At 37.8% G+C, this 14,272-nt stretch overlaps 1 protein-coding gene across 1 annotated transcript in view; it reads right to left on the bottom strand.

The window, feature by feature from the left end:
- Nucleotides 1-14,272, bottom strand: part of itga9 (integrin subunit alpha 9) — a 70,973-nt gene that overhangs the window by 8,949 nt on the left and 47,752 nt on the right. Inside the window, exons 17-26 of the mRNA XM_015394160.1 lie at nucleotides 12,802-12,878; nucleotides 12,164-12,311; nucleotides 7,193-7,279; nucleotides 7,009-7,088; nucleotides 5,257-5,340; nucleotides 4,579-4,687; nucleotides 4,367-4,474; nucleotides 1,109-1,234; nucleotides 884-1,003; nucleotides 697-792 (exon numbers count right to left, since the gene is read on the bottom strand). Coding sequence (XP_015249646.1) covers nucleotides 697-792; nucleotides 884-1,003; nucleotides 1,109-1,234; nucleotides 4,367-4,474; nucleotides 4,579-4,687; nucleotides 5,257-5,340; nucleotides 7,009-7,088; nucleotides 7,193-7,279; nucleotides 12,164-12,311; nucleotides 12,802-12,878 — 1,035 coding nt within the window. The remainder of the gene's footprint in view (nucleotides 1-696; nucleotides 793-883; nucleotides 1,004-1,108; nucleotides 1,235-4,366; nucleotides 4,475-4,578; nucleotides 4,688-5,256; nucleotides 5,341-7,008; nucleotides 7,089-7,192; nucleotides 7,280-12,163; nucleotides 12,312-12,801; nucleotides 12,879-14,272) is intronic.

The raw sequence follows: 14,272 nt of genomic DNA, 5'->3' as shown, positions 1-14,272 counted from the left end.
CCATCAGAAACAGCTTTTTTTGTCAAGCAAAGCAATTTGCTTTGGTGATAAGCTGCTGCATGCGTTGAAGCAAACATACATAATGAATTTGGAACATATAATAAAAAAAAAAAAAAAAAATGTAAGTTGTATGCGTTTGCAAACAGCATCAAACCCAACCTAACCTTTTTAAGTCAGAAAACCCACGGCTATACTCAGTGACCAGAAAACTACTATTAGCAATTTAATCTCATGACAGAATGTTCCTTTCAATTTTTCCTACTTGATATTTATTAAAAATGGTCAGTTCAAATTACTGTATGTATATATACAAAGATATATACGGTACATAAAGTCACTTGTAGACTGTTATGCAGAGGCTGACTGACAGAAGAAAATCAGGCAGGGAATATTATAACACAAATTAAAACAAACCAATTAACCAATCAAAATTAACATTCTACATTATCTATATTTTTAAAGTTAATTGTATACAGTTTATCATCATGTCTGAAATTCAACTTATCCTAAAAGCACAGACTAAAAACTTATTAGAACACTGCTTTGTCTCATTTGGACACATAGAAATAAACAACATAGACTGTTGAGCAACGCAGCAAGGTTCCAACACAGCTTGATATTTATCAATTAATTTAAGGTAAAAAAACAAATATGATTTAAATCAGTGAGCAGAATGTTAGTTAACACAATACTTACAGAAATATCTTCTGGCAGCCCATTTGGCACCTCAATCGCTCTGTGATTTACTTGGATGTTGCCTCTGGTTACAAACTGGAGCACAGAGGAACTATCCTGCAGGTATTAAGGCAATAAATTACAATTTTTCCCCACTAATTTACATACAATCAAGGTGTATCTAATGAGTAATTGAAGCATATCCTACTATTTGTAAAATTTCTGTGTTCAGCAGAAGTTTTATATCTATGTTCAAAGCTTCTTCTTTTAGCTGTGGACCCAGACTGCAGGAGATTGTCATACATGCCCTTCCAGGCCGATCACAATCCTGTAAAAAACACACACAGAGAAGTGGATGTAAGCAGTGAGAGAAATGTGTGATAGATTAAAAAAAAAAGGTTGCAAAGTCAATGTGTGAATGCTGTCTGTTTACCAAGACTTTCCGCCCAGATTTGGTGAAAAAGGCAAATATGGAGTGGAAGATATTTTCTTTTTCCTGGGGGATGGTGCACGGCGTCGGGTTCCTGTGAAAGGTGCAGTTCCCTCGACTATCTGACACCTTAAATCAATACATAATGAAAGAATGAAGTTATAATTATTATATAGCCAGGAACAATAGGGCTACCCTAAAGGAGACATTTTAGGTCATGTTTGAATGAACCTGACATAACAGGTGACAACCCAAAAAATAATGTAAAATTACAGGACCAAAGCTTTATTTCTCCACCTCTCTGCGGGGGCTTTTTTATTTACAGATATGTTCATTTTTACTGCACCACTTGATTTATGTTGGAATTCATGGTGGATTAAATATTGAGCTGATCCCAACCTGCTGCAGCAGAGAACCCATAAATACTTGGTTTATACCAACATCTTTCTTTCGCCTGTTGGTTAAAAAAAGGCTCTAAAAACTCATCAGTCCAAGAAAAATAATCCCATGTGTTTTGGTCTATGCTTATTTTCTCTCAGGCAAGCTGTAGTCTGGCCTTCTGGAGAGCAAAGGTTTTCCTTTTGCACACCAACCATGACAGTTTAACTGGTGCAACCTCTTTCTGATTGTGCAGGAATGCACTCTCATATCACCAGGGAAAGACCCTGGTGGAAATCCTTTGACAAGGTTTTAATGACTTTTTTAAAATTTCTTTAAGCTTCTCACAGTCTGCGGCTGGAATTAACTTATGCCGTGTACTAACTTATTCCAAAAAAGTAACAATACTTTATGCCTCCAATTTTCCCAAAAATAGCTTTTGAAGGATTTAGTTTTCATTGTTCGATTGTTGAAATAAATTTTAACTAGTCATAGGTCCAAATATCCAAGAAAAACTCCTATCTTAGACTCCTGTCTTACAGCATTCTTCTTCTACAATCATCTTTTACATGAATGTAAAACAAAAAAGTACAAATATTTTGCAAATTTAAGTGTGCCGTTTAACTTTTGATCATTATGTGCAGTTATTACTAAAGAAAATTTAAATAAATGCCAATAGACCCTGGAACAACAGAAGTACTCTAAGACACAGGGGCAGGATGCTGAAATGTCAAAGCAAGAAGATAAATATCAGGAGGTGAGATTTCCTCTACTTCAGCCAGAACTGCCTGCTGGCTGAAGGATATCAATTTAAATCTGCAAAAGACGGGTTACAGAATCCTGTGCTTGAGTCATTTTTCTAATTTTTTTGTAAAGTGTTTAAACACCCTTTCATATGCTGAGAAGGAAAAATGCTTTAAATCTTCGACAGCACTACCCCAGATGCACTATATGCTTAAATGACCCAGCTAAGTCAATGCATGTATATTGTTTAGGATGTGAATTGAATCCAAAAAAATACAACACAGGACCTCTGTCATCATTAAGGACAAATTCTACTGTTTATTGAGTCTCAAGGGCTTACAGGAAGTTCTCCTATCCAATAAACTGGCACTCCTCCTACACAGAGATCCCATATGGTGTGATTTAGAAGTATGTTTTACTGGACAATCTCCAGGAAGCCTTTTCCCATCCACACTCTCCTGTGACTCATCTGAAGCTATGGAGGTGAAATTCTCTCCCAGACTTCCTTATTATTCACCCTGCTATTTCTGAGCATGGCTGTGTCTCTGTACTGACATGGGCTCAAGCATAGATTCATATTCTGCTTTAATTGTGACCCTGACTTAAGCCAATATTTAAAAATTAGGGCTATAGGAGCATAAAGAAAAATGAAGATCGATCGGTGCAAATGCAGTGCAAATACATAAAGTACTGCAAACAATAAGTACACTATCACACAAAATGTATGTAATGGAAGAATGCTGCAAAAGAGCCATACTGCAACCATAAAAAATAGAGAGCGGCAAAGGGTAAACGCACTGAAAACACAAAACCCTCATTAAATACATACATGATGCTCACACACAAAAACAAAAAACACTGCAAGGAAAAATATGGAAAGAAGCAAAAACAACTTCACATTAAGAAAAAGCTCAAAATCAGCTTTGCGTATCAGAAGTGCTCCAGACCACTAAGTAAAGAGGTTTATCAACTTATTAAGGGACAAGAACCTTAGTAAAGACATAAATGGGATGTTTAGAGAGATTATTGGTTAAGATCTAAGGACATTAACTTGTAGTAATATCCATGATCTGGTCCCATGTGAGTTGATGATTTTTCCCCGCTAGTGGTCTGGTCTGGACCGATTCTATTGTGTTACACTTTCTTCCCGTACCTTTTAACTCACAGCTGTTTTTGTTACTGTAGAAATTCCCTTTGCATGTCTTTTGTGTGTTAGCATCATTTATGTGTTTGCAGCTTGTTCATGTATTTGCAGAATATTTCATTTGCATATGTTTTGTGTGCTTGATTGCCAGAATTTCTGTGTTTGCAACATGTTTGCACTTTGCTGCTTTCTTTTTTCCGTGATTGCAGCCATTTATTGCATGTATTTAGTGTGTTAATGTGTTTTTTTGTTATGTGTTATTTTTGACTTTGCAGTCCTCTTTGTATTTGTTGGGCATTTATGAATTTGTGGTGTATCTGCACCCCTTGTCCACTATATAAAACAAACCAAAAATAATGGAGTAACATTCATAGAACTTTAAATCATCTCTAACAACAGATTATATGTAAAGATATTGGCCATAAAACATAAATGTGTGACTGTGCAGTGAGTTGGGAGCTGGAATGTTTAAGCCTATAAGATATGGTTCCTGACTTGGGGTGGTACGAAGCAGTAGCCCACTCTGCAGGTCCCTGATCCTTTCAAGCTGGCTGATCCCATGAAAGTGATTCCAGATGGAGATGAGGAGGTGGGATATACCACCACCGTCTACACATGCACAGTAAATACAATTAACAGCTTGAGCTCCTCCATGATCTAGCTATATATTAAAGAAGCTATTCAAGGGTTAGGCAAACACCTTAACGCAGTGGGAGGATTATGTTACTGTATCTAAATGAAAAATATAGTGAAACAAAATGGAAAGGTGGGCTCAGCAGCACCACCAACATTTTGGTTTCAAGCTCATGATCCCACCGTGCGTAGTTAAAAGAAATGTGTCAAGGAAGAAAAAGGTAAACCTGTTACTCTCTCAAGGAAAAATTAACATAAAATATTAATTTCTGTTGGCTAAGTAAATACATAAAAATAATAATATACATAAATATATACACACATACAAAATATATAAAATATGATTAGATGTTGGTACCCACTTGGGTTTCCAGCACGTGGAACATGTCTGGTCCTTTAGCAACAAGTCGGTTGGGTATTCTGATGTCCACAGTAGAGCCTGGCAGCCTACTGGGCCCCTTGTTTATGGCCTGGAACCATATTGCACAGAGACATAAAGAAAATAAAGTGAGAGGATTATGCACAAGAGAGGATTTTTAAAATAGAAACTATACATTCTCTACACTTCAAGTACCTGGAAGGTCAAATTGAGAAGCTGAAAGTTGCACTTCATGTCTTCCAACTGGACGAAACGGGAGGCATCTATGGAGTTTCCATATACAAAGGAGCCTGGTGTCACCACACTGCAACACAACCAGTGATCCATCATACAAAAGTTTTATGAACAATTCACACATGCAAAGTTCATACTTCGGTTTGGTAGATATTTTTTTGGTGGTCAGACTTGACTTTTGATTCTTTTTATACATTTTTTTCAAGAAAATACTTCAATAAACATTTGGATACCTTGGATGTTTCCAGACTATGTATAAAGCCTATTTAAAGAACTAAAACAAATCCCTGCTCTCCCCTTTTTCTGCAGTGTTTAGAGGGATTTTCTTTAGCAACTGAAAAATGAGTCCAGATTTAGTCTCATGCTTCCATCATTAACCACAGCAGCCTTATCAGATGTTAAAGCTCTGACAAATATGGGATGTTTAACATCTCTCTCCTTCCTCTGTGAAGTAGAGCTATGATAAAGTAATCAAAGACAATTCTTTTGGAGCTGATATCCTCCACAGGGAGAAAAACACTCCCTCTCTTCCTGCAACAGATGGAGGACCAGACCACATGTGACTGAGATGTCTGTTAGACAGCTTTAAATCTGTAAACTGCTAACTGTAGCATCATGGCTAATCCTGTCGTTCCTTACCCAGTAATGGTGGTGTCGGTCTCATGGATCAGAGGGATGGACAGGTCTAAGCTGTTGTCGGAAAGTTTGTGCTCAGGGTTGGCACTAAAAAAAAAGCAGAGTAAAAAAATTGCAGTCAGAGTCTCAACTGTTGCAAAGGTTTCCTTAAATCACAGACTTTTCACACTTTTGAATACCAAGAGCTTCTGCTTTATTTATGTGAAAGACTTAATAAATATAAAGCAGGGTATAATTCTAATGTGGAAGGAAAACACCACAGTTTTGTATTTTATTTTGAAAAAAACTACAGGGTTTAAGTGTGCATAGATATCCAGCCAAACCGTTTTCATACTCTTGTGTTGCAAGTCATTTGGTGTATCTCTATGCCAGCTTTGCAGATCCAAGGATATAGATTTCTAGATTTTTGTTCTTTCTACAATATTCCAAATTCATATAAATTGGATTTAGAGTTACGGTCTAAAACTATGTTATACAGAAGAGCAAGTGAAGTTGAGTTGTAAGAAACTGAATGGGTCATTCTCATATACAAATTAGGTATCATCTAAAGATAATAGACATATATCACAACTGATTTTGGTATTGCAATATAATGCAGCCCTAATTCTGAGGGATTTTTTTATCCATCAACTGCAGTTCTCAGTCCTGTCCCTCAAGTACTCTCAAATACCACTGCCATACGTGTTTTAAGTGTCTCCTTGTTGCCACACACCTCAGTTAAATGAATCAGCCATCTGCAGTACTTGATGGCTGGGGAAGAGTCTATGTAATAACATACAGAGAATAGGTTCTTGAAGACCAGGATTGAGAATCACTGAGCTAGATGGTTAACCTCAACCCCAGCCTCAAAGCTTTTGCGGATATTAAAAGGTTTTCTTCAAATTCATATGTTATCTTAGCATCAACTCTTCCCCACACCATCATGCTGCCACCACTATATGCTTCCATGCATGCTGTGTGATATTCAGTTCGATTCAATTCAATTCAGTTTATTTCTATAGCGCCAATTCACAACACATGTCATCTCCAGGCACTTTACAATTCACCAGATCAAATTGATTCAAAGTTTTCTATCTCAGCAAAACCAGTTGATTGCATCGACTCATTGACTGAAAGGCAATGAGCTTCCACAAGCTTACTAAGCCCCTTTAAATAGCTTCAGACAAACAAAAATGGGACTTCTTCCAACTTCCTTCTGTCCTGCCAGCAGATTCCACCACTTAAGCCCAGTGTGGCTACTCAATCATTGCCACAAAGCTCTGCCTCTTTGATTAATGCTCTTTTTCATTTTAGGAGGACAGCCATGTGTTTTTCTTGTTCTTCATTGTGTTATTTCTTTACTAATATTATCTAACAAACCTCTGCTATCCTCACAAAACTGTGTTTTTACAGAGGTCAAATTACATACAGCTGGACTTTATTTTCTATGTAGGTGACTTTTGAACTCAGTATTGGATTTTATTTTAGGGTATTGGACCAAAAGTTGGCCAAACACCTTCATATTATTATCTTTTCTAATGTTTATTTGCCTAAACATGCTTCCTTTTTTTCAATCTTTCCAACTCTGCAACATCTGCACTATCACTCAAAATCCTGAATGAAATATATTTCTGACTGTAATGTAGGGCACAGAGAAAAAGTGTATGAGGTAAAAAAAAATGTAATAATCAACCAAGTGGTTAAGCATTTCAGAGAAAGAAGGCTTCAATTAGAAATTTTTACTAACGCTGGAAATTATGTTTAGTTTAGTCATACCTTTTTGCTTGAACTAAGAACTGCAATGTGTCATTTCCTCCTGAAACCTGACTTGTGTCAAAGATGACTGCAAAATGGTACTGTAAAGAGAAGAGTCGGAACAATAATGAGCAGCTTTTATAAAACAAATCAGACTTCCTCGACAAAAAATGCCATTAATGCTTAATTAAGAAGATCCAACTACCTTTGTTTGAGCTCTCATAAAGGGAAATCCCACGCTGCATTTGAGGAAGTCCAGATCGACAAGTCCACAGGAAATACCCTTATCTTCCTGCAAAGAGAAAGACAGACAGAGAGTTGATGAGAGCAGACAAAGTGGAGACAGCGAGGGTGACATGCATCGAGATGAATGACAAGAAAAAGGAAGAACCAGGAGACAAGAGGCAGACTACAACAAAAAGCAATCAGTTCTCATAAGGTCAGGGATAAAAATCACGCCGGCTTTGAAAGGCAGACAAAAAAAAAAAAAATTTTCAATAGAAAACACTCAGGCGCAAATTCCTCTAAATATTTACAGTATGAACAGAGAAATTTGTGTTTTCAACTAAGGGAATAGGTTTGAGTTTTTTTTGTAGAGCTCTAAATCAGGTTTAAACAAAGAATGTACAAAGCTATGATGGCACACATCTTAGCGGGTGGGTAATTGGACAACGGCCAGACTGTGTGTTTGGAAGCTTGTCTAAACAACATAGAGCTTTGCAGGCTGCGCTGTATAAACAGTGAGGGCTTGACCCCATGAGGAGTACGAATTCTTTTAGTGAGAGTTCAGTGAGAGGCTTTCAGCTGAGCTCATTCTCTGGGAGCAGAGATGCCTCACAACTGCAGAGGGTAAAAAAAGAAAAAAAGGGAGGCAGCACTTTTGAAATATCCAGTAAGAAGTTGGTGCAAGAGGTGATGATATTCTTTGTTGACTTCCTGTTGATTTATCATCCAGCTACCCCCTGTTCAGCAGATTCCCACTACCCACCCAAAAACAATTTATTGAGTCATCTTTAATAAGTAGCGCTCTCCTTTACGGAGATCACAGTGAGCCGTGCAGACAGAGGCCGGTGGAGGGTTGGAGGTCTCCAAGGCTAGCTGGCAATGATGGAATTTCCTCTATTTCCTGTAACCCTGCATGCTGCTGTGGAAACAGTGCTGATCCCATGGTGATGGGCAGGATTGAGATAAGGAAAGTCAACCTATTTACCCATTATCCACCTGGCAAAGTCCTGACAGAAAGCAGATTGTGTTGACAAGTGGCACACTGTGACTTGGCAGTGACAGAGCAGACAAACTCTGTTTATTCAGCACTTCTTTACTTTCCTTTTCTGCTCTTTCTCACTGAGGGTTGGGACTGCCCTGAAGAGGCAGGGCTACTAAACATTACCAGCTCTGTTTACGCTGCTCCAGAGTATGCATGGGGCATCTTTTAGAGTAATGGGGATGTAAGTGTGAAGGACAATTCAGGGGAGGCCTGAATCTCCATGATTTGCCTGTGTTCTAAAGTCTCCATTGATCAAAGTATTTTGACATTTGGCTTTGCTTAGGTTGGCCCAGTCCAAGCCAGAGTCATCACCCACTTAAAACTATTCGTTGTAGGTATGCAGATTAATGTTTTCATCGGCTTAACTATGAAAAATATCACATAATTTAGCCAAGAAAATCAATGATTTAAATATTCCTTGGCTTCCACTTTCCTCAATCACCTTCCAAACCTCTAAACGTTTAACCACAGCCTCATTATGCTCAAAATGTCAAAACAGTGCTAAAATGACACTGCTGTCTTACCATTTCCTAACTCACCATGTATGCTGATGCTATGACAAATGTGGGAATAAAGACAAGGAAATACAGTGGCTTTTCTAAAACATCTAGTCCTGTCACTTCTTGAAGTAGTCTCAGAAGGAATATTGAATGCTTCCTGGGTGCGTTTAGGTTTTGATGCAATTGAGAAGTTAGATTTTTCAGTTTTGGCTCTGCCAATCAAGAAAAGGGATATGGAAGATAACCTTGTGGCACAAAACATCTGGTCTTCTTTATAAAAGGACAAAAATAAACTATTATTCATAAAAGATCTAAAGAAAAATAAACTCATATTTGAAGGAACAAGATGAGTAGGTTGAGGTACTGTGCTGTTTCTCAAACCATTTCTCAGGGACATCAGAAATTTACCTCAACTGATCCATACTGTAAATTTAAGGGGGACACGTGTCTAACTGGTTCATTGCTGAGTTGAGAAAAAGGCTCAGGAAGAGGGGGTCACAGCATCACCTCAGACTTGTTAAGTGGTAATTACTATACTGCTTAGAGCATATAGTAATAAATCTGCTGTGTGGCCTCTTTGTAATCCCTTCCTACTGTTCACTTCCTGTTTCCTTTGTGCAGCAGACCACCCTGACTTATCATCTTCCAAAGCAAAACGAGGCTCCGAGGCTGCCTAGTAAACTGACTCCAAATGTCAGATGGATTCATTAGATCTGCTGTGAAACTGAAACACACTTACTGTTTTTTTTTAATATTTCCCTGCAGTGTGTATTCTATTTAAATTCAATTTCACCTTTGTTGGAGTTTTAAAACTCCACCTCAGGCTGTGTGGTTTGTGGAGGCGATGGTGTCCATTGCAGCAGTAAAAAAACAGCTGAAGGATAAACACGGGGTCCATTATTAAAAAGGAAAAGCCTTCCTGATGGAGGCAGACAAAGCGTGCCATCTGACCTGCCCTATCTCTGGGTTGTGAGTGGATCCTGGCGTGTGTTTGCTATGAGTGAGCACACAGATGCATGCAAAGGCAGAGGTGGATACTGTTAAATCCATCGACTCAGCTACTGTTGGGTGGACGTGGGCAGATATATCTTAAACAGTCAGTATGCTTAAACTATTAGAGGTTAAAGTATAAAAACAACATTTTCAATCACCCGTGTGCAATTCTACCCAAGAAAAAGCTCTTTAAACACATTTTTAGACATAAATAAGGTGGTAACTTGTGGGAACATAGGTTAGATCTGTTCTGCAATGTTCTCACGAGTGTAACTCATGTAATGTTGACTTGAGACATCTGTGATGAATGAGTAACAGAGGTAAGTGTATAGCAGGTTGGTTAAAGAGGCTGCCCTCTGAGATGTGACAGCTGTTGCTGCCCTGCTGCGGCTGCCCTACTTCTAGTCCTTTCATCTTCATGTCTACCAACGCAGCTCTGGGGAATTAGATCCTAGGTCCTCACAAAATAACATCACCTTATTGGGCCTCATTATTCAGAATGCACTCCTCTAATCTCACATTAGCTTTGCAGAGATGCTGCATTTAAAATAATGCATAGCTCGTTTGTTTCCCTTGGGAATTAATGCAAGTAACAACTCTGCAAAACTGTGAAGTTAAATAAAATAATGTGTACTTCTTTCTTTTTTTAACAATAAAAATCTAAGTTAACTGCAGGTAGCCTCCTTTAATATGATAACCCATCAAGTCCAGTATTAATGAGAAAACTCAATAAAATGTTCACAAGACAAAGATGGAAGAAAGTGCTTTGTAAATGTAATTTCTCTGAGTTATCCAATTTTGGCTGTCAGGACCTTCAAAGCCTTCACTGCTGGACTAAAATCAATAAGAAACACTAACCTACAGTCATAACCTAAACTTTCATTTTCTTCTATCCAACTGTATTCATTTATTCCAAACAATCCTTTCTCTTACTTCTGTACCATTTCTCTTGGCTATGCTGCTTCAATTACAGATCTGACCAGGGCCTTCAGAATCAGCAGTGCTGGCTGATGTTACCAGTATTAGTGAGGAATATCAATCAATCAGATTTCAGAATTGCTCAACAGGACCAGCTAGCGGGCCCACCCCATGTCAGCATTTTCTGTCCTCTGATTGGTCTGTTTGACCAAAATGTTTACAGCCAAGTTAAAGCATGCAACAATCTGCAATTTTTGATTTTTAAAAGTTTTCCTGGCCTAAATGTCTGATACTAAGTGGAGATACTAAGATGGAGTGGAGTTAGAGTGCACAACCCATGTACCGGCTGTCGCAGGGCCTGCTGACCTTTGCAGAATGTCACTCCCCTCTCTTGATAACCCACTTTCCTGTCTACATACTTTCAAAAATAACAAAATAAAGGCCACTGGAGCCTAAAAATAGTCTTCCTGCACAAAGACAGAAGGATGGATTTTGTTTATGAATAATCAGACTCTCTGGTGAGTGTGATATATTATTTTCATGCTTTATGCGCCATTTCATCTGATGATTAGATGCATATTGAATCTGAACGGTTACTGATGATGTAAATATGGTGGAGCTGTGGTTATAGACTAGAGGATCGCTGTTTTCTTAACTGGAGTTCTTGTTTAATTTACCTCTGTATTCAACTTCATGCTAATCTTCCTCTCGGTTATACCTATGCTTTATACATTTCATATTTTGATACCATTGGTGGTTTCTTTTTGCAAATATGTAACAAACCCTTTGTTTTACCAAGATAGCATGTGCATTCCCTTAGTGCCAGTTATTATACATTCAGTAAAAAAGGAGCATTTGGTAAGCTCTTGTTTCGGTTACAGCTACTGAATACAGGTGGCGGCAGTATTATGCTATGGGCGTTTGGTCAGCAGAAGGTCCTTTTGCTGATAACAATGGACAGTAAGATGGAAGGATAAAAATATAGAGCAACACACAGCATGAAAACCTCTGGAAGGTGCAGTAGATTTGAGACTGAGGCAAAGTTTCATTTTTGAACAGAAACATGGATCTAAATATAAAGCCAGCACTAAAATGAAATGTTATATGCATGTGTTAGAATGACCAAATCTAAGTCCAGATCTTTTTTAATTTCAGGATCTAAAGACAGACGGTCTATACAATCTGGCAAGGAAGAAAAGGCAAACATATCTGTACTCAAGATTTGCAAAGCTGGTAAAGAAGTGCTTTGCCTGCTGGTATTACAGCAGAAATCCTACTAAGTATTGAACCTGTGTGGCTTACTGTAATACAGAGGCAATCCACAATCCAAAAACAAAACCCATAGAAAACCAATTTTTTCCCACTTCACATTTATGCACTACTTTTTATGAAATACATATAATAGACTTGAATACATTTGCAAGGCACCATACAACAAATTGATGCTTACTGAACATACATGCTAAATAAACAGTAAAATACTCAAAGTGCTACTGACCTTCTGCCAGAAGTTAATGTAGTAAACTTCCCTGGAGAAGTTGAAGTAGATGTTGGTGTCGTAGGCATCATCTCCAGCGTTGGAGATAGTCACGTTTAAGGAGACGTTTCGGACTGCGCCAAGAGCCAAATGTGGTCTGTTATAAAGCCTGTTATGGATTTTAAAGAAAACAGCACAGAAAATAATCAATCATCAAGAAGCATTTAACAGAGTTAGAGTAAATGCAGTTAGCTCTAGTTAGGCAGGTTGTTTTGGATTTTATTGGTTATCCTGTATTTATGTCAATCATTCTAGCTGGTTATTGTTTTACTGTATGTTGCTGATTTTGACTTTAAAGGTATGGGATATATTTAAAAGGAGGATTTTTTCCTCTATTATAAGTCAAGACCATATGAATTGTGTGTAAAAACTTTAGAATAACAGGACAAATAGAAACAGGTTTTTCATGAAACACAGAAAGATTCAAAAATCTAAAAAAGGAACCTCCCTGTCTACGGAAAACATATGGATATTTTCCAGGCATGCGTCATGGTTCCCCTGCCCACACCCACAAGGCTTATTACATCAGTTTGGTGTCTCTGAACTGAAAAAGGAGACCCACAGAGTGAAGCTCAACTATAATGTAGAGACTTTTTTACCCGGACAGCAGGAGCCTCCCATGAAGCCTCAGGTCTGCAGCACAGTCATCTGAAAGGCAGTTCTTCTCAAACCAGGTCTGAAGAGGAAATGCAAAGTGCAAAGTTTAAATGACCTCACGCTGTTCATACACAATACACAAGACTCAGTGCTCAGGCAGGGGGCAGTGTTGTGCTGTTGTTGGAGCCATTCAAAAGATTATATTCCAAGAAAGCTAATCTGTTTCCTTGGTTTGGTTTAGTCCCAGCTGGGTAAGTGCTATGAGGTTAAATCACAAGAGGAAAATAAAACCAAGAGGTTTAGTTTCCTTTTGTTGAGTTTATTTCTGATAAATGGAATAAGAATATACTTAAAGGGTAAATCTTTTATCATTTTATTGCAAAAAAAAAAAAAAAACGACCCCAAAACAGTAAACAGTGGAGCAGCAGATTTGGGAAAGCTTAGGGATGATTTGAAAGAAAATAAATCGGTCATTCAAGATGCAACTTAGATAAAAACCTTGAAGAAAAACAATGATAAGTAAAAAAAAAAATCATAATTCTAAACTGTGGTTGACTTATTCACCACATGCCTACAGGGAAGAATAACTGCAGTGAAGCTACTGCTGAGTCCAGGGGGTGAGAGAATGAATGATATTTATTTGGAGGTCTTCAAAGACTTGAGCAGTAGAACAAAACAACAAGCAAACAAAACTTATGATGGCCAGATTAAAAACAAGCAAAACAAAATGCCTGAAAATACATTCTTTTAAAAAGAATTAGAAAAGAGTAGTAGTCAGAGGAGAAAAGAGTTCTCTTAAAGGTGCAGCATCTTCCACGCTTATCGGCGCCCCCTGGTCATTGTGCAAAAAGCTTGAAAATAAATGGCTCTTATAGCAGAATCTCATTCTAGAAATAGAGGCCCTTAATTTGAAAAAATCATGCAGTGGGAAAAATCCTCCACTGACAAATGATAAAGGTGGTTCCCTTCTTATTGGGATCCCCCCTGTGGTTGATTTCTACAGCCCACCCCTCCAGTAAGACACTTCTTCTACATAATACAGAAAGGCATCATGATCATTTGTCTCAACCTAACTTCTAGATCATCTAGAGTCCTGGTTTCTCTCTTATGATTTTTTTCTCTTCATCTCACCCCACATGATTTCAATATATTTGTAGAGTGAGATGGAAAAGGGAAGCTTTTATAGGGTGAATCATTTCTCTTTAGATTTAGACATATGGTTTTAATCCTGTTGAATGGGCTAAGTTATGAGCCATTAGTAGTTATTTTAGAAGTCATAATATTCGTTTTTAGTATGCCTTTGTATTTCAAAGAGTTAATAAGGAAATGCAAAAGATTCTCAAGGCTCATGGGAGTGGAACTGGCCCAAAACATCACAGATCCTCAACGTCATGGATCACTAATATAAATTTTAATATATTTTGAAAAACATTTGGAAGTGTACATTTAAAAATTGATTTGAGAAAAAAAAAA

Source organism: Cyprinodon variegatus, unplaced genomic scaffold (genome assembly GCF_000732505.1).
Source record: "Cyprinodon variegatus isolate N-32 unplaced genomic scaffold, C_variegatus-1.0 Scaffold674, whole genome shotgun sequence".
Taxonomy (NCBI): Eukaryota; Metazoa; Chordata; class Actinopteri; order Cyprinodontiformes; family Cyprinodontidae; genus Cyprinodon; species Cyprinodon variegatus.
This window is presented reverse-complemented; position numbering and strand designations above follow the sequence as displayed.